Genomic DNA, 18,316 nt, shown 5'->3' with positions numbered 1-18,316 from the left:
TGCTGGTGCCATTGAAGAGTGGGTGAGAGAGCCCCTCATCCAAGGACTTTCCATTTGAAAGCGATTCATTTATTTGCCTTATCTTAAAGAGCTGAATAATTGGCTGGTTGTAATTGAAGCCGCTGCTTTCTGCTCTGCAGTATTAGCAAGGTCCAAGGTTCTTTTTCTCATAAGTAATCCATAATATTGACTAGGTTTGGCCTGTTTTCATTCAACACAAGAGCCACTTATCAAAGCGGGGAGGGGTGCATAATTTTTTTTTAACCGGGTGCATAGAAAACTGTTTTTTTTCCAATTGACAGAAATGTCATTTAAGCATTCATTTATTTTGTGGAAATAAATTGAAGACCAGCAGCAGTCTCAAAACGAGAGGGAAACTCTCTGTGTGTTTGTCGTCGTCAGACATTGAAAATATTGAACGGCTTGGAAGGCATTAAACATTGTTCACATATTAATGCCAAAACGATGGTGCCCTCCATGCTAAATTATAATTAAAGGTCCTTAAGAACGTATTTTATTACGTACAGTGTTTGTCTGCCTTCGTAGGCTGTGGGCTCTTTGCGGGGAAAAAGGTTTGCAAATGGGCTGCCGTTGGTTTGTTTTCAGGGAAGCACTTTGGATAGTCACTTTTGTTATCCTGTGTTTTTGAAATACCTAAAGGCGTGTTGATTTTTTATGGCTCAAATCAGATACCTTAACATTCTGCAAACTTTAATTTTTTTGGGGGGGGGGATTGGATTTATTCTGCTCCCCCCCACCACCATGCACATACTCTTTTCACCAGTTTGGTGTCTTGGTTAAATGTGCGGACTCTAATCTGGGAGAACCGGGTTTGATTCCCCACTCCTCCACTTGCACCTGCTGATGTGACCTGAAAGAGCAGTTTGTGTCAGAGTTCTCTCAGCCCCACCTACCTCACAGGGTGTCTGTTGTGGGGAGGGGAAGGGAAAGGAGTTTGTAAGCCACTCCGAGACTCCAAGTGAAGGGCGGGGTATAAATCCAATCTCCTCCTCCTCCTCCTCCTTCTCCTTCTCCTTCTCCTTCTCCTCCTCCTTCCTCTTCCTCTTCTTCCTCTTCTTCCTCTTCTTCCTCTTCTTCTTCTTCTTCTTCTTCTTCTTCAAACCACCATATTCTGGTCCTTAGAGATCAACAAGACTTTGGAGACCTAAGCTTTCAAAAGTCAAAGTTCACATTGTCAGGTCCTTTACTTCGCCAGAGAGCTCTGATTTTTGAACGGTGATGCCCGCCAAACCTTGTGGGTTTCTTAGGGGCTATTGGACCAGAATCTAGATCTTCTTCTGCAAATCAACATGGCTACCCTCTGGGGAAAAAACCTTTCTGTAAGTGAGTGGAATAATTTGAGTTGTGTTTTTATGGCCGGTTTCTAGTCAGAGAACTGTGTTCGAGATACTGTTCTGGGCTGCTAAATACTATTTTTATGCTGTTTTTATGTCCCTAGCGGGCACTCATGACCCGCTTTTATGGCTGGTTTTAATAATGGTTATGGTATTGTTTTATGATTCTGTTTTTACTTTGTGAGCGGCTTCAAGCAGGTCTCTGGAGGAGAGACATAAATTAAAAAGTAGTTCATATATTTCAGGCTGCTCCTTAGCCGTGAACAACAGCAAGAGTCTTTAGAGTGAACTGAGTAAAACCTGTATTTTAGGGGGTGCTGTGAACCCTGAGAAGGGCAAAGGGTGGAAAGTGAAATCTTGCGCCTTTTCCATCCTTATGGAAGCTCTGACCATGTTGTCTACACAAGGCTCACACGCTTCAGAGCCTAGAGGAACAGAAACTCGAATAACAAGGATGGTTGTATAATATTCAGAACCAAACCCCTCAGAGAGCTGTTAAGCCTGCCTGGTTTCCAAGCCATTTCCAAAGAGCCTATTTCATGTTTCTTGTTTTATCCTCTTCTTTGATGAAGGTGGCTGGCGTTTGCCACCTCGAAAATAAATAATGGGGATTTTATGAGAAGCACACTTGACCCAGGGTTAAGAATAGTGCAGAACACAGATCACAGGAGAGATAACAGCAAGGCGGTGGAGTTGCCAAACAGAAGTCAAGCTCTTTTTCCATCCATGTCAGTGCAGGAGCCCAGAAACGGGGCACATCTTATTCACTAGCAGGAGGAAAGGAACCACTGTGGTCCTTGACCCGAAACGCAGAACTTTGTAGAGGGAGGCAGGGTACTTTAACATAGAAAAATAAGCAGGTTCCTCTTTGGAATCCACGATTGCTTAGATCTTGAAAAGGGAGAGCTGTTGCAGGTGCCTCCAAAACGTCTCTGTGGCCTTGTTTCCAGGTACCTTTTTCAATTATCTTCTCCCTCCTGCCCCGGTTTCCTTTGTTAAGACCTGCTGGCCTGAACAGCCATATCTGTGGCAGAAGCAAAGTAAGTAAAGGTAAAGGTTCCCTTGCTCGAAAGCCAGTCAAGTCCGACGTGCTTATCTCCGTTTCAAAGCCGAAGAGCCAGCGCTGTCCGAAGACATTTCCGTGGTCATGTGGCCGGCATGACTAAACACCGAGGCGCACGGAACGCTGTTACCTTCCCACTGAAGTGGTACCTATTTATCTACTTGCAATTTCTTGCTTTCAAACTGAAGCGAAGTAGTCAATATTTTATTCGTTTATTTTATTTTATCAAGTTTAAATCCCGCCCTCCCCGCCGAGGCGGGCTCAGGGCGGCTTACAGCACATAAATGTGTACATTAAAAACTCCAATATGTACAAAACAACATTAGGTTAAAAATATGATACAAAACCATAGAGCGCTCAACTATAATACAAAATGGCGACATTCTGTCACAGTGTGAATGGCCGCCTTCCGGCTCCCGCCAGGCTGTTAATCATCCGGCCGGTGGTGATGTTCATATTAAGGCAGTGGCGCAGGGAGCGGTGGCGCAGGCGGTTAAATGCCTGCTGGTAACATCTGCGAACAGCTGCTACAGCCGTTCGAAACCCACCGCGGCCAAGGTGAGCTCCTGGCCCTAGTCCCAGCTCCCGCCCACCCAGCGGTTCGAAAGCAAGTAAATATTGTGAGTAGATTAATGGGTACCTGCCCTTAGGTGGCAGGGGGCACCCTCCCCCATATGGGGGTGTGCGGCAGGAGCATCAAAGCGGCGGTGGTGGCAGTGGCATCGGCGAAAAATGGCGGCAGCGGTGGTATGGTGAGGCATCGGATCGATGGAGCGAGGCAGCAGAGTGACAGAGTCGGAGGCGGAGCCATAGAAGGATGTGGTGACATGCGCAGGCACAGCAGAACCGGATTGGATGTTAGCTGGGCTGTAAGTCAACGCAAACCACGTACTAGAGGAGCCCGCCTAAAAAGAAAGCCGCTGGACCGAAAAAGACCACGCCAGACACCGGGGATGCCAGGAACATCGGAGCACCAACGCCCGAAAAGACTGCCCGGGAAGAAGCCGAGAACAGCGAGCCCTCCCACCTGGGTGCCGGTAGGTAGCCCCGACCCCTGTAAACATGTGGCCTTAGTTAGGGATGATTCGGAACTGTGTAAACCGCTCAGAGACCCTTCGGGGTTTGGAGCGGTATAGAAATATAATGTATAAATAAATAAGGCCAGGTTGGTATGATGTTGATGTGATGTTGTTGTTCAGGGGCAGGGCCATGGTGTCGAGGCAGCCCCCTACTTGAAAACCTGACGGAAGAGCTCCGTCTTACAGACCCTGCAGAACTACAGGAAGTCCCGCGGGGCCTCGATGCCATCTGGGAGCTCATTCCACCAGTGAGGGCCGCCACGGAAAATATGGGGAAGAGCTAACCTTGGTCATCAAAAGCTTTCTCCAAAAAGATCTGCGGGGCAAGTTGTGCTACCAAGGCGTGAGGAAAAGGGAAGTAATGGCAAGTGACGTCTCTTAAATTCATCTTTGTGGCTTCTGTGCGGTCCCACTTGGATCTCCGTATGCGATCTCCATATGCACCGGCCGACCACGGAGACAACTCTGCAAAGCTCGAGAACATTCCAGTCCGTGAGAGCACTTCCCTTCTCCCTCACGGAACTGGCTTTTCCCGCCCAAACCAGCAGTGACTGGAGAGGGGGCGCAATCTTCCCTCAGTCTTCCCTTTGCCACCATAATGAGAAGGCCTCTGCGAGCGAGCTCTTGACTGTGAGTTTTCTCCTAAGCTTTCACAAAGACTCTCTCACCTATTTTGAACGTTAAATGGTCTTGACAATGGCATTATTCAAAAAAACGTGCAGCCCATGGCACGAAGATGGCCCAGTGCAGCGATCACGACTCACACTTGCTGTGTCTGGGTGAGTTGCACAGTACCACAACCAGGGGTCATTTCCTGCAGGAGCGCACAGGAGCAGAGCTCCGGCAGTAAAGAGCCCGGGGGGCGGGCACATGCAACAAGCCCCGCCCCCTGCTCCCAGCAGCCCTCAGTCAGAGCAAGAAGCAGCCAGGTAAGCTGCAGAGCCGCCGCCACCCCCGGCCCCCCGGTCCAAAACAGTCCAGTGGCACCTTTAAGACCAAGTTTTATTCAGGTACAAGCTCTCCCTCCTCTGTGAGGGCAGATCTGCACGTCCCCCCGCCCCCAATAGCTAGCAATCCAAAACAGTCCAGTGGCACCTTTAAGACCAAATTTTATTCAGGTACAAGCTCTCCCTCCTCTGCAAGGACAGATCTGCACGTTCTGCCCCCCCCCCCAATAGCTACCAATCCAAAACAGTCTAGTGGAGCCTGAGCGGTGGGTGTTGCCTTCTGACACACTGTCAGTGATGTCAGGGGGTGTGGCATATGCAAATAAGTTATGATAATGATAATGAGTTATGCTAATGAGCTCCTGCAGCTCTTTTTCTACGAAACACACCCAGCCCTTCAACCTTTCCTCGTAGGACTTGGTCTCCAGACCTCTCACCATCTTTGTTGCCCTCCTCTGGACACGCTCCAGCTTGTCTATATCCTTCTTATATTGTGGTGCCCAAAACTGAACACAATACTCTACGTGAGGTCTAACCAGAGCAAAGTAAAGCCATACCATCACTTTGCATGACCTGGACACTATACTTCTGTTGATACAGCCCAATATCACATTTGCCTTTTTAGCTGCACTGCCTGCACGTCACAAGGTTGTCTCCAAGGTCAGAGCAGAGAGAGCGATTCTCCACTCCTCCACTTGCATCTGCTTGGGTGACCGTGGGCAAGGCATAGTTCTGTCAGAGCTGTTCTCTGAAGGGTAGTTCTGGAAAGAGCTCTCTCAGCCTCGCCTATTTCCCAGGGTGTCTGCTGTGGGGAGGGGAAGGGAAAGGAGTTTGTAAGCTGCTCTGAGACTCTGAGTGAAGGGTGGGGTATAATTCCAATCTCCTCTTCCTCCTCCTCCTGCTCTTCTTCTTCTTTCTCTTCTCCTCCTCCTCCTGCTCTTCTCCTCCACCTCCTCCTTCTCTTCTTCTTCTTCCTCTCCTCCTCCTCCTGCTCTTCTCTTCTACCTCCTCTTCCTCTTCTTCTCCTCCTCCTCCTCCTGCTCTCCTCCTCTTCTTCTTCCTCCACCTCCTCCTTCTTCTCCTCCTCCACCTCCTCCTTCTTCCTCTCCTCCTCCTCCTCCTGCTCTTCTTTTTCTCCTCCTCCTGCTCTTCTTCTTCTTCCTCTTCTCCTCCTCCTGCTGCTCTTCTCCTCCACCTCCTCCTCCTCCTCCTCTTCTTCCTCTTCTCCTCCTCCTGCTCTTCTCCTCCTCCTCCTCCTCCTCTTCTTCCTCTTCTCCTCCTCCTGCTCTTCTCCTCCTCCTCCTCCTCCTCTTCTTCCTCTTCTCCTCCTCCTGCTCTTCTCCTCCTCCTCCTCCTCCTCTTCTTCCTCTTCTCCTCCTCCTGCTCTTCTCCTCCTCCTCCTCCTCCTCTTCTTCCTCTCCTCCTCCTCCTCCTCCTCTTCTTCTTCTTCCATAGGTCCCTGGGTGCCATCTGTGGTCATCAGGCAGCCATACGTTGGCTATCTGACAACATAGACTATCTCTCTGGCATTGAACAGAGCCCAGGCCTTTTCTGTCATGGCTCTGCCTTTGTAGGAGGCGCTCCCTGAAGAGGTGAGGGGGCCCCTCCTTGGAGATAGATCTAATGGAGGCGCTGCATGGCCTTCCCGTTTCCCTGGGCTTTCTTTTGTGTGTGCGTGAGGGAGGCTAGAGTGACTGGCTCAAGGTCACCCGCTGAGCTTCCTTGGCAGAGGAGGGAACCAAATCTGGGCCACCCAGGTCCCGATCCAGCATTCTAACCAGTACACCACACTGGCTCGCACTTTGCACAAAAGCACTGGCTGTAGAGCTGTGTTTGGCTAGGTTTGTTTTCCTTTACAGAGATGCTCCAGTGTCATCAGCTCAGCAGAGGCAAATGGCACAGTATTACTGAGAAAAGCACGCCTACTGTAAGTACAGCCTCAATATCTTGCTGTAGAGAGCTTGGGGGAAAAGACGGCTTGTTGCACTTGGATCTTCTCGTGGAATTAGCGGACGAAGAGAGGGCAGAGCCGTAGAAGCCTTCTACGCAGAACGGGTGAAAAGAGATAATAAATGTCTCTCGCTTCCTAGAGTCTCTGTGGTATTTGCATGACAGAGAAGCACGGTCGCTTTATTTAATTGAGAAAACAAATAAGTTCCAGTGGTGTTGCATCATCAAGATGCGAGCGAAAGAGCCGCCCGTGCCGTCGTCATGCTCAGCGGTAACGTTAAGAAGTAATTGAGTGTCTTCGGCGCTTTGAATCCGTTCCAGGTAGCTGGCACCGCCACCTTCATGCAAAATGTATGAAGAAGGGACTGGGGGTAATACGTCGCTATCAAAATCAGCCACTTAAGACCGGCAATGGCTTGCTTAGTGCGTCTGAAAAGCTCTTGTAAAGCTAAAAACAAAACGAACGAGGGTAGCGCCCAAAGAGAGGTAAAGGTAAAGGTTCCCTTGCTCGAAAGCCAGTCAAATCCGACTCTAGGGTTGCGGTGCTCATCTCCATTTCAAAGCCGAAGAGCTAGCGCTGTCCGAAGATGTTTCCGTGGTCATGTGGCTGGCATGACTAAACACCAAGGTGCACGGAACAACCCCAAACTGGGAATCTGGTTCAAATACGCTGCCCAGGTGGCTTCTTCGGGGACAAAAAGCACAAGTTGTCATCTTCCAAAAGAATATGAGTGATGGTTCTGTCAGAGCGGTCGGTTTTATACTGAGTTACTCCAAAACGCTCTTTGAAGGGGGAGGACTTGCAGTTGTCAGTCCTGCTAAAGACACGTGTTTGGCAGAGTGCTGCGCTTCCATCCCCAGTTTGAGGTTCTCCTCTCTTCTTTCCGTTCATGCAAAAGCAGCCACATTGTTGGGGGGTGAACCCAAACAAGTCTCGCACATCTCCGATGCTTAACTGCAGCATTTACAAGATCTGTCTGTTCTTCGGTTCTGTAGAGTTCCACCCAAAGTTGTGGTCAGCGGCTAAGAGCATTGGGTGACGATCCTCAAGGCAAAGAGCCTCTGTGACGTGCCCATCTAATCTCCGTGGACGGGCATCCCGAAATTTGTTCTAGGTAGCTTTCTCCATCGATGAAGGTTGGCCATACAGGACCCCATTGGAAGGGCTTGTCTGTGATTGGCCCCAACTGAGAATCAAACCTCTAGATCTCCCTGTGTGCAAACATTGAAGGTTTTCAAACAGTTCACGGGGGCAGTAGAGAATTTTTCATGTGCTGTAGTAGCCTGTGGTGTTGATGTGGTATTCGGCATGAGCCAAGCAATGGGTGCAGACGCTTGGAAATAGTTCCAACCTGGGCTCTTTTTGTAGAAAAAGCCCAGCAGGAACTCATTAGCATAATAGGCCACACCCAACACCAGAAACACATCAGCATATTAGGCCACACCCCTGACAGCACAGCTCATTAGCACATTAGGACGCACCCCCATGTTACCAGAAGTGTGGTCATCCAGCCACACCCATCTTTTGCTTGTTATTCTGTTTACCTTGTTTGTTGTCAAAACCCAGGGCCTTTTTTTCTAGCAGGAACTCCTTTGCATGTGAGGCCACACACCCCTAATGTAGCCCATCCTAATAAGTTCCTGCTGTTGGGTGTGGCCTATTATGCTAATGAGTTCCTGCTGGGCGTGGCCAACTCGGGAGCCAGCCGGAACTCCGCTCCTGTGCGTTCCTGCCCAAAAATAGCCCTGGTTCCAACCATATAGGCAGCACGTCCCACGTATGGCGGTTCGTACAAGGTGGCAAACTCCTTGATGTTCTCCCATCCCTCAGTGTCCCATGAGTATCTTATACCTTTTTAAGAGTGCAGACAGAACATTTATTTCTAGGCTCGTATAGGACTCATTGGCTACCCCTGATCTTGTTTGGCATGTGGAGTTGTTTCTTCCTTAGCTGTACAACAGGTGCGTTCAAAATGTTTCAGAGGTCCTGGTCTAATCAGCCCTTGAGAGCCAGTTTGGCGTAGTGGTTAAGTGCGGCGGACTCTAATCTGGGAGAACCGGGTTTGACTCCCCACTCCTCCACTTGCACCTGCTGGATGACCTTGGGCAAGCCGTAGTTCTGATGAGAGCTGTCCTTGGAAAAGAACAGTTTCTGTCAGCTCTCTCAGCCCCGCCTGCCTCACAGGGTGTCTGTTGTGGGGAGGGGAAGGGAAAGGACCTTGTAAGCCGCTTTGAGAGTCCTTTGGGTAGCGAAGGGCGGGGGATAAATCCAATTTCCTCCTCCCCTTCCTCTTTTCCCCCAGGAGCAGACTCCTACCAGCCGCTTGGTACTGTGCTGTGTTGTGAGCACAGAGCTGATGGGTTGTTACTGTAAATCAGCGAAGTCTACAGTGCTCCAGGAAGACCGGGCCCACTTTAGTTCCCCGTCCCTTCGTGTCCTGGGTTCCTTCTTTGCAAGCCCCCCCACTTTCTGGCTGGGATATAAGCAATGCTCCCTCTAAGCTGTGGAGTCCTGTGAGCAAAAATTCTACTTCGTGAGCGACTGGCATTAAAGTTGTGAGCGAGTAATTTCGCTACTGCATAAATTAGTTTGCTCTGGAGCCATCCCTTCCTGAGCGGAGACAGACGTGTGTGAGCCGGTGGCTAAAAAACTGTGAGGTAGCTCACACTCACTCATCTTAGGGGGAACACTGGATATAAGGACTCGGAAATTTCCGTTCCGATTCACTTCTGACAGAGGCCGCTTCGACTCTTGAAAGTTCATACCCCGAAAATTTTGTTGGTCTCTAAGGTGCTACTGAACTTGGATCTAGCTGTTCTATTCCAACCAGGCTACCCCCTGAAACGGTCTCTCCCCCGTCTCTGGCCTTCTTCGGGGCCTTCAGCCCTTCCCTATCACGTGCGTGGGAAGGCCCTGCACCCCACTTGGAGGATCACTGCCCCCGAACGGGGGACGTGGAAGCGGCAAGTCTTCTCCCTTCCTGAGCCCCAGCTAGCTGTCACTCACATGGTAAATATTCCATACAGGTTGTCGGACAGATATTTTGCCCCCTGAAATGTAAACAGCATATTGCACGACGCTGGGTCTTAATCGCTGCCAATTACGTGTCGCTGAAAATAAAATGCGATTCTCTTTTTGTAGCAGGGACTCCTTTGCATATTAGACGACACCCCCCCTAATGTACCCAATCCTCCAAGAGGTTACAGAGCTCTTCTTACCGGGGCTACTGTAAGCTTTTGGTGGATTGGCTACGTTAGGGGTGTGTCGCCTAATATGCAAAGGAGTTCCTGCTACAAAAAGAGCCCTGACTGCATGCTCCACTGGCATTCTGTGTCAAATACGGAGCCTCCCCAAGATGGTGGCCGTGTCATCTACTGTGAAGGAACGAGGTGTATACCCATTGGCTTCTATGGAGGGAACCTCTGGTGTCGGTTGTCAAAGACAAGCTTTTAGGTGGGTGAGGGACTGTATGAGGTTGCAGGTTCACACCAGTTACCCTGCACTTCCCTTACCCTTGAGATCGTCTGCCAGCCCTCAGTAGGTGCATTCCACAGGAGTATTTTCCAAAAGCACAGATCCGCAGCGGTTCTTCTGACTTTTTTCCACTTGAGCGCTTCACAGTTTCAGATTCGCTGGCCGGTTTCCGGCCAGTGCTGCGGCAATCACGGTTATTCCTTTACCAAAACCTTGTCTATTAAATGAAATCTATCATTGCTGCCACTTTGGTTGTATTTAATGCCAACAGTGGCTTAGGAGCCATCAAGCACACAGAAGTACAGCAGTCCCTGCCCAGGAATATTAAAAATTGGGTTAAACTGGTATTCGGGGGTTCGGGGAAGCTCAAAGGTACTGAGGGTCTTAATCTTCTTGGGATCTAGGAGAGATTACTTTTGGTATTTTAATGTATAGGTAGCATTATTTTTCGTAGGCAGCATTCCAGTACCGTTTTATCGTTCCGCTTTCCGAAACGCGATAAGCTGAGTTTACAGGTTGTAAATCCCAGTGATTAAAATGAAGGTCCCCCAGTATTTCTGCAGCAAGGTTGCCCTGTGCTTCTGTATACATTTGTTTTTCTTGAGCTGAGTCCTCATTTCCAAACAGGCGAGAGTTAAAAGCCTTTTGCACTCTCCTTTGCGGAAGAACACTGTAGGGGTGAGAACTGCGGGAGAGCCTCAATAACGGCCAGCCAGTTGTTTGCACACACACCCCTTTTACTACCTGTGTAAACCGTTACTTGGAAGATAATGCCTCCAGCTAGCCAGGAAGGAAAGAGAGTTTTCCAAGCTGCCAGTAGACGAGCAGCCATCCATCACTCTGGCACTGCTCAGCTGAGAATATTGAATGGGAGAGGCAGGCCAAGTTAACTGTGAGCCAGCCAAAGACCTTTGAGCCAAAGAAGGCTGTTTCCAGCTGGAGGAGGCGTGTTGACGTCGCAGAGAACAACCAACCGAGTTGCAGGAATTTCTGGAATATTCCAGTGGGGTTCTCCGACGAGAGAAACGCGGTGAGACCAGTGGATCGATCGAGCCTGTGGAGGAAGAGCCACGTCCTCAGTGCCACCTGTCCAGTTGGCTTGTGTTTTTGGTCCAGCAGTTGGTCATCTTGGCTGTCACAAGGTTAATGGCAGCAGATAACTTGCTCATCCGTTCACTTTTTTTGAGCCCATTTGGTGTCATGCCGTCCCTCTGAATTCGATGGTACTCCTTTAGGGAAAATCACCGCGTTGCCGCCTCGTGTGGGTCAAGCAAGCTGGGTCATTTCAGACCAGTGATAAGTTTCCCAAACTCTGCAGTCGCGCTGAAAAATATTAGCAGTTTCCGTTTCTGGTCAAAGAAAGGAGCTGCGTGTGTTTTGAGACGTTCTAAAAAGTGAAGCGTAAACTACTATTTTCCAAGGCAGATAGTTCAGCCACATAATTAAAGTTTCCTTCAAAAAGGCAAGGCGGAGGGGGGGGGGACAAACACTGGCAGTAATCCAAAATTCTAATTTCTGACTATGATTTAATTTCAATTTTAAATAAATCGGTTTTTAATTTAAAAAGAGTGAGCTTCATAACATTAGCAATGATTGCAACATTAAGCGCAGTGTTCACAATCTAGCAATATAAAACATTATTTATATCTGAATCGTAAACAGCCTTTTGAAATGGATTATGGTTTTTCTCCCTATTCTAATACAACCTGGAGGGTACTAAAAAGTGTGGTGTGAAATTAACATTCTGCTGACTTTCGCCTATAAATGAGAAGCGAGCTATTAACATTTGTGTATTTTCATTATGTAAATTGTGTTAACACATGCCCACAAATTGCCACCAGCGATACAATAATTTTCTCTCAGTGATCATAATGTGTCCAAGTGAGTCATTTTGATTATGACATGCTAATTACATATTGCCGCCTCTTTCCCCCCACCCCCTTCTTTTTTTCAGATTCAGAAAAACCAGGGATCTTTAATGGTAAGCTTTATGAGTTTGGGAAAAAAATTCACTTTTCTTTTTCCTGATGGCTGCTTCCTCTGCACGCTTGGATGCCTTGTTTTAAACTTAGCAAATTGCATTTTGCAGAAAATGCAAACCTTTTAACTGCCTGTATTAGATTAGGTACCATTAGAAATAATAGGACATCCTGAGCCGTGATGTTTTTATAAGAGTTTGCTGCTGTTGATTAATCTTGCTATATTTTATTGCATTAATGATTTTTGCCGCCATCCCCGTCCCCCCCCCCCTTTCTGCTCCACTGTAAAGATATCGTGTGTGGCTTAATACTTCTCTTCCCTCTCTCCCCCCCCCCCCCCGCCTCTCCTCTCCATCACAGCCTCTCCAGTTACTCCAGTGCATTGTTGATGAGGTGAGTCACTGTCTTATGTGCTTTCACTCCTAAAGTCATTCCTAATGGACTGGAAAGCTTATATTTTGTTTCCTAATGAAGCACAATGGCCTGTCGTCCTCAACGGCGAGACGAGATGCCTTCTGCAGCTCGGAACTGTAGAGCAGCGGCCGGCCTTGTCCTGCGCAGTGCCATTTTCTGACTCAGTTCCTATCGGGAAATCCTTGGGAAATGGAGACCCGCTTCCAGGGAAGTCCCGTTTTTCCCCCCCTCCCAGGTGGCAGAGAGAGACCCCCCTCGCGCCCTCGTGTTAATTGATCACCTCCCCACCTTGCCAGATGCGGTAATGGCGAAGAGACGAGAAAGGTTTTTGTACCTTTCAACGAGGCGGGCTTCCGCGCGGGTTTTAAGGCGCGCAAAAAGGGGACCCCCGTTAAAAGGGGTCAGAGTTGAATTGTAAGCAAGAGCGCATTGGAATGCGGCATCTTACTTTGGCTCCGCCGAGGGGGAGAAACCCGAAATGGGAGGAACCTCGTTGTTTAGAGCCCCGAATACCTGGGTTTGTTTGCTCTGATGCAGAGGTTGCGTAGGGGATGCTTCAGTTTTTTTCTAGAGATCCCTGCTCACAACACATCTGTGCATTTCCCATGGTGGGGAAAGTCTTTGGCATGGCGTGGATTTGTCCTGGCCCTTGAATTTAGCAGATCGCTCTCCGGACGGCAAGACAGCTGTGGCGCTGGGGTCGGGGAGAAGCTGCCTCTCTCCTCTTTGTGTAAGCACAGTCCAGAACTCCTCTTTCTCAGGATTTCTGGTCATCCCAGGTGTCTCTCTCAGGCCATTCAGTTGTGGGAGGCTGGGAGGTACGTTGCGTTATCTGGTTCAGAGGCAGGGCTTTTTTTGTAGAAAAAGCCCAGCAGGAACTCATTAGCATAATAGGCCACACCCAACAGCAGAAACTCATTCGGATTGGCTACATTAGGGGTGTGTGGCCTAACATGCAAAGGGTTCCTGCTACAAAAAAAGGCCCTGGGGATTGACAACAAACAAGGTAAATAGCATAAGAAGCAAAAGGTGGGTGTGGCTGGATGACCACACTTCTGGTAACGTGGGGGTGTAACCTGATATGCTAATAAGCTGCTATCTCAGGGTGTGGCCTAATATGCTAATGAGTTTCTGCTGTTGGGTGTGGCCTATTATGCTAATGAGTTCCTGCTGGGCGTGGCCAACTCAGGAGCCAGCCGGAACTCCGTTCCTGTGCGTTCCTGCCCAAAAATAGCCCTGTTCAGAGGTATTTGATGCCTGTGCACCCGCACATCCGCACCGGGGTTTATTTTATTTACTTATTAATTTATTTATTTGATTCTTTTACCCCGCCCTCCCCGCCGAGGCAGGCTCAGGGCAGCTCACATAAGGAAGCAGTAGATAAAACGAGAGTATAAATATCAATATAAAATACACAACATCGTTATCAAAACCAGTTGGCATAGCGATGGTGGTAAAGCTGCGGTTAAAGGGCACCTGAAGACATACATTCAGCGGTGGGATCCACTATCGGCGGGCCCAGACCAGAACCGGTGTTGGCACAGGGCATAGGTGACGGAACGCAGCTCCTTACCTAAATGCCTTGGCGGAAGAGCTCCGTTTTCGCGGCCCTGCAGAACTGTGAAAGGTCCCGCAGGGCCCCGGTCTCTTCTGGAAGCTCATTCCACCAAGTTGGTGCTTCCACAGGAAAAGCCCTGTTCCTGGTTGATACCTAGCCTGGCGTCCCTAGGGCCAGGGGAGGGCCAGGCAACTTTGCAAGCCTGACTCTAGTGCTCTCTGGGGAACATGTGGGGGAAAGTAGGTAGGTCCCTGACCGGTGTTCCCTCTAAGCTGAGTTAGTGTGAGCTAGCTCCCGGTTTTTTACCTTCCAGCTCACACATTTTTGTCTTCGCTCAGGAAGGATGGCTCCAGAGCAATGTTCCCTCTAAGCACTGGAGTCCTGTGAGCAAAAATTCGAATCTGTGAGCTCCTGGCATTAAAGTTGTGAGCGAGCGATTTGGCTGCTGCATAAATTAGTTGGCTCTGGAGCCCTCCTTTCTGAGCAGAGACAAAAATGTGTGAGCTGGAGGCAAAAAAACTGTGAACCAGCTCATGCTAACTCAGCTTAGAGGGAACACTGCTCCAGAGCAAACTAATTTATGCAGTAGCCAAATTGCCGGCTCACAACGTTAATGCCAGAGCAAAAGTAGAATTTTTGCTCACAAGACTCCACAGCTTAGAGGGAGCATTGTCCCTGACCATAAAATTTAGGTTTAATCTTGCTCCCTCTTTCACCAGGCTGTTTGCCAAGCGACTCTTCTTTCTCAGGGTTAGGGTTTATTCATTTATATATCCTGCTTTATCCATTTCTATACCCTGCCTTTCTCCCCAGTGGAGCCCCAAAGCAGCAGCTTCTCCCTTTTATCCTCGCAACAACCCTAGCCCCACTGCACACGGAGGGACGGCGGGCACGCGGGTGGCGGCTCTACCCTCCGATGATCACATGGCTGTCTGCAGGGGTCAGCCAGCGAACTCTTCTTCTCCATGATCAGCCACGTTCTAGAGCCAGGGTCGCTGATCACAGGGAGGGGGGAGTTCTCACAGCTACTTCCTCTGCAGGGTCACCCATGCAGACGAACCAGCGACTGTGCCGGGAGCGGGGCCCGTCTGCTTGCTCCAACTCTCAGTGGACGTCTGGGGGCTAACAGGAGGCAGCTGGTGTGTGTGTGAGATTGGCCCAAAGTCACATGAACACCTCAAGCTGCCTTCTACTGAATCAGATTGTCGGTCCATTAAGGTCAGTAGTGTCTACTCAGACTGGCAGTGGCTCCCCAGGGTCTCAGGCAGAGGTCTTTCACATCACCTCCTGCCTGTGCCTGGTCCTTTCTGGCTGGAGATAGCGGGGATTGAACCTGGGACCTTCTGCATGCCAAGCAGTTGCTCTACCACTGAGCCACAGTCCCTCTTTACAGCTCTCCAGGGGTCTCAGGCAGAGAAAGGCTTTTCACATCACCTACTTGCCTGGTCCTTTCTGGCTGGAGATAGCGGGGATTGAACCTGGGACCTTCTACATGCCAAGCAGTTGCTCTACCACTGAGCCACAGTCCCTCTTTACAGCTCTCCAGGGGTCTCAGGCAGAGAAAGGATTTTCACATCACCTACTTGCCTGGTTCTTTCTGGCTGGAGATAGTGGGGATTGAACCTGGGACCTTCTACATGCCAAGCAGTTGCTCTACCACTGGGCCACAGCCCCTCTTTACAGCTCTCCAAGGTCTCAGGCAGAGGTCTTTCACATCACCTCCAACCTGATCCTTTTAACTGGAGGTGCCGGGGATTGAACCTGGGACTTTCTGCATGCCAAAGAGGGTCTGCCAGTGAGCCACAGCCCCTCCCCTATATTTAATGAGCTTCCACGGCATCATGAGGCTTCGAACCTGGATCTCCCAGATCCTAGCCTGGCACTCTGACCACTGTGCTACACTAGCTTTTTATCCTGTGCATTTTATCCGAACCCCGCAGGTTTCGTTTTGTGTCCCCACAAACTTGTTTGCATAGGCCACACCCCCTGACATCACCGGAAGTGTGTCAGAAGGCAACACCCACTGCTCAGACTCCACTGGAGTGTTTTGGATTGCTAGGTATTGGGGGTGGGGGCGTGCAGATCCGTCCTCACAGAGGAGGGAGAGCTTGTACCTGAATAAAACTTGGTCTTAAAGGTGCCACTGGACTGTTTTGGATTGCTAGCTATGGGGGGGGGGGAACGTGCAGATCTGCCCTCACAGAGGAAGGAGAGCTTGTACCTGGAGGGGGGGGGGCTCTGCAACTTACCTGGTTGCTTCTTGCTCCTTGTGGCCCGACTGAGGGCTGCTGGGAGCAGGGGGCGGGGCTTGCTGCATGTACCCGCCCCCTGGGCTCTTTACTGCCAGAGCTCTGCTCCTGTGCGGTCCCGCAGGAAATGACCCCGTGTTATCGATCATTATTTACTGCTGAAGTGCCGACAGATAAATTAGATTGGACCTGCCACTCATGGACTCAAGCTCGTCTCCCCATCCATTATCATCATCATCATCATTTAGATTTCTGAATCACCCAATCCTTGAGGACACAGGGCTGTGGGCAATTTACAACAGATTAAAACGTAAAAAAAAAATACAGATAAAAACATTTAAAAAATACAGATTAAAATCAGGAAACAACAAAAACAACAAACAGTACATGAGGACTATAAGCTTGGTGTTTTGGGATTGTTGTTGTTTTTGGTGTTTTTTCCTTGAGGAAGTGGGTGAGTTCTAAAAAATCGCCACCTGCTCTCTGAGCCTCCGTTCTGTGCAGAATGGGGCAATGAACGTCACGCTGGTTTCCCGACTCCCCGCTTTCCGCAGAAGATGATTTCCGCTCCTCGCCAGGCCCTGGTGGGTGCCCTACCGCTTTCCCCTGCGCCTGTTGGCTCAATAGCTGCCTTGTTTTGTTTCCCCCACCGCCGCCTTCCCCGGCTTCATTCTCTTTCTGCTCCCCTCCCTTGGCTCTTTTTAAGATGCAGCCCTGTTGGGGGAGAATAATAGTCCCCACTTATTGTGCTAATGTGTGTGTCTCTTTCTAAATAAGGACCTCATGAGAGAAGGGCTGTTTGCTCTCCAGTATGGTGCAGCTGCTGTTGTTTTCGGTGCCTTTCGCGATAACGCGAGCGTTAGCTATTACAAGTGTTTAGTGTTCTAAGACTGATGATCTCAGGCCAAATGCTTCCCTTCTGTGGCAACTTCATGAGAGCAATTCAGGGCTGGGGAGGTCCTTGAACATGCCGGGGGGGGGAGCAGTTGCTCCCCTCTCCTTCAGTTGGCAGCTCTTTCTGTGTGGCGAGTCTCCCCGCGAGCCCCCGTGATAGCTGCACGTTTCCCAGCTTGGTGCCGTGGTGATCGTATCCTCCCTGAATTTAGGAACATTCCACTGCTGTCTTGGACCACCAAGGTGAAGGCGGAATGGGCAAATTGGGCATTTGCGTAAGAGCTCAGCTGTCTGAAGCGGCTGGGAGTGGCAGGGTAACCAGTTTCGTAGACCGGGGGGGGGGGCTTCAGTTCTCTTCCCTGCTTCCTGGTAGTGGCGGCTTGAAACATGGACAGCTTCAAGAGGGAACTGGATAAAAATGTGGAGTAGAGATCCATCAGAGGCTCTTAGCCACAAGGTATAGATAGGAACTCTCAGTTTGGGGCAACTGATGCTCTGTATTCTTGGTGCTTGAGGGGGGGCAACAGTGGGAGAGCTTCTAGTGTCCTGGCCCCACTGCTGGACCTGATGGTGTTTTTGGCCACTGTGTGACACAGAGTGTTGGACTGGATGGGCCACTGGCCTGATCCAACATTGGCTTCTCTTATGTTCTTATAGGAACTCTCAGTCTGGGGCAAGTGATGCTCTGTATTCTTGGTGCTTGGGGGGGGGGACAGTGGGGGGGCTTTTAGTGTCCTGGCCCCACTGATGGACCTCCTGATGGCACCTGGTATTTTTGGCCACTGTGTGACACAGAGTGTTGGACTGGATGGGCCACTGGCCTGAGCCAACATCGGCTTCTCTCTTATGTTCCTATGCTCCTCTCCCTCTTCTGTCAATTCCCCTGGTCTATGTTCCTGACCCCCTCCTTCCTAGCAGTGACGCTTTCTGTGTATGGGTAACCCCCGTAGGGTCTTCAAGGCACATAGACACTCAGAGGTGGTTTGCCGTTGCCTTCCTCTTCATAGCAGCCCCGGACTTCCTTGGTGGTCTCCCATGCAAGCACTAACTAGAGCCGACCCTAGCTTCCAAGGTCTAATGAGACTGGGCTGGGCTTGAACCGTGGTGGAAAGTGCCGTAAAGTCGCGGCCGTCTTACGGCGACCCCATGTGGTATTCCAGTCAAGAGATGAACAGAAGTGGTTTGCTGTTGCTGTCTCCACAGGGCAACTCTGGACTTCCTGGGTGGGTCTCCCATCCAAGTAACCAGGGGTCATTTCGTAGAAAAAGAGGTGCAGCAGCTCATTAGCATAACTCATTAGCATAACTCATTTGCATAGGCCACACACCCCTGACGTCACCGGAAGTGTGTCAG

General features: G+C 49.9%; 1 protein-coding gene across 1 annotated transcript in view; it reads left to right on the top strand.

The window, feature by feature from the left end:
- MAP2K5 (mitogen-activated protein kinase kinase 5) overlaps positions 1-18,316 on the top strand; it is a 236,163-nt gene that overhangs the window by 163,354 nt on the left and 54,493 nt on the right. Inside the window, exons 17-18 of the mRNA XM_015414599.1 lie at positions 11,824-11,850; positions 12,209-12,241. Of these exons, the coding sequence (XP_015270085.1) occupies positions 11,824-11,850; positions 12,209-12,241 (60 nt within the window). The remainder of the gene's footprint in view (positions 1-11,823; positions 11,851-12,208; positions 12,242-18,316) is intronic.

The sequence above is a fragment of the Gekko japonicus genome, unplaced genomic scaffold, assembly GCF_001447785.1.
Source record: "Gekko japonicus isolate JY-2015 unplaced genomic scaffold, Gekko_japonicus_V1.1 scaffold698, whole genome shotgun sequence".
NCBI classification, from domain to species: Eukaryota; Metazoa; Chordata; class Lepidosauria; order Squamata; family Gekkonidae; genus Gekko; species Gekko japonicus.
This window is presented reverse-complemented; position numbering and strand designations above follow the sequence as displayed.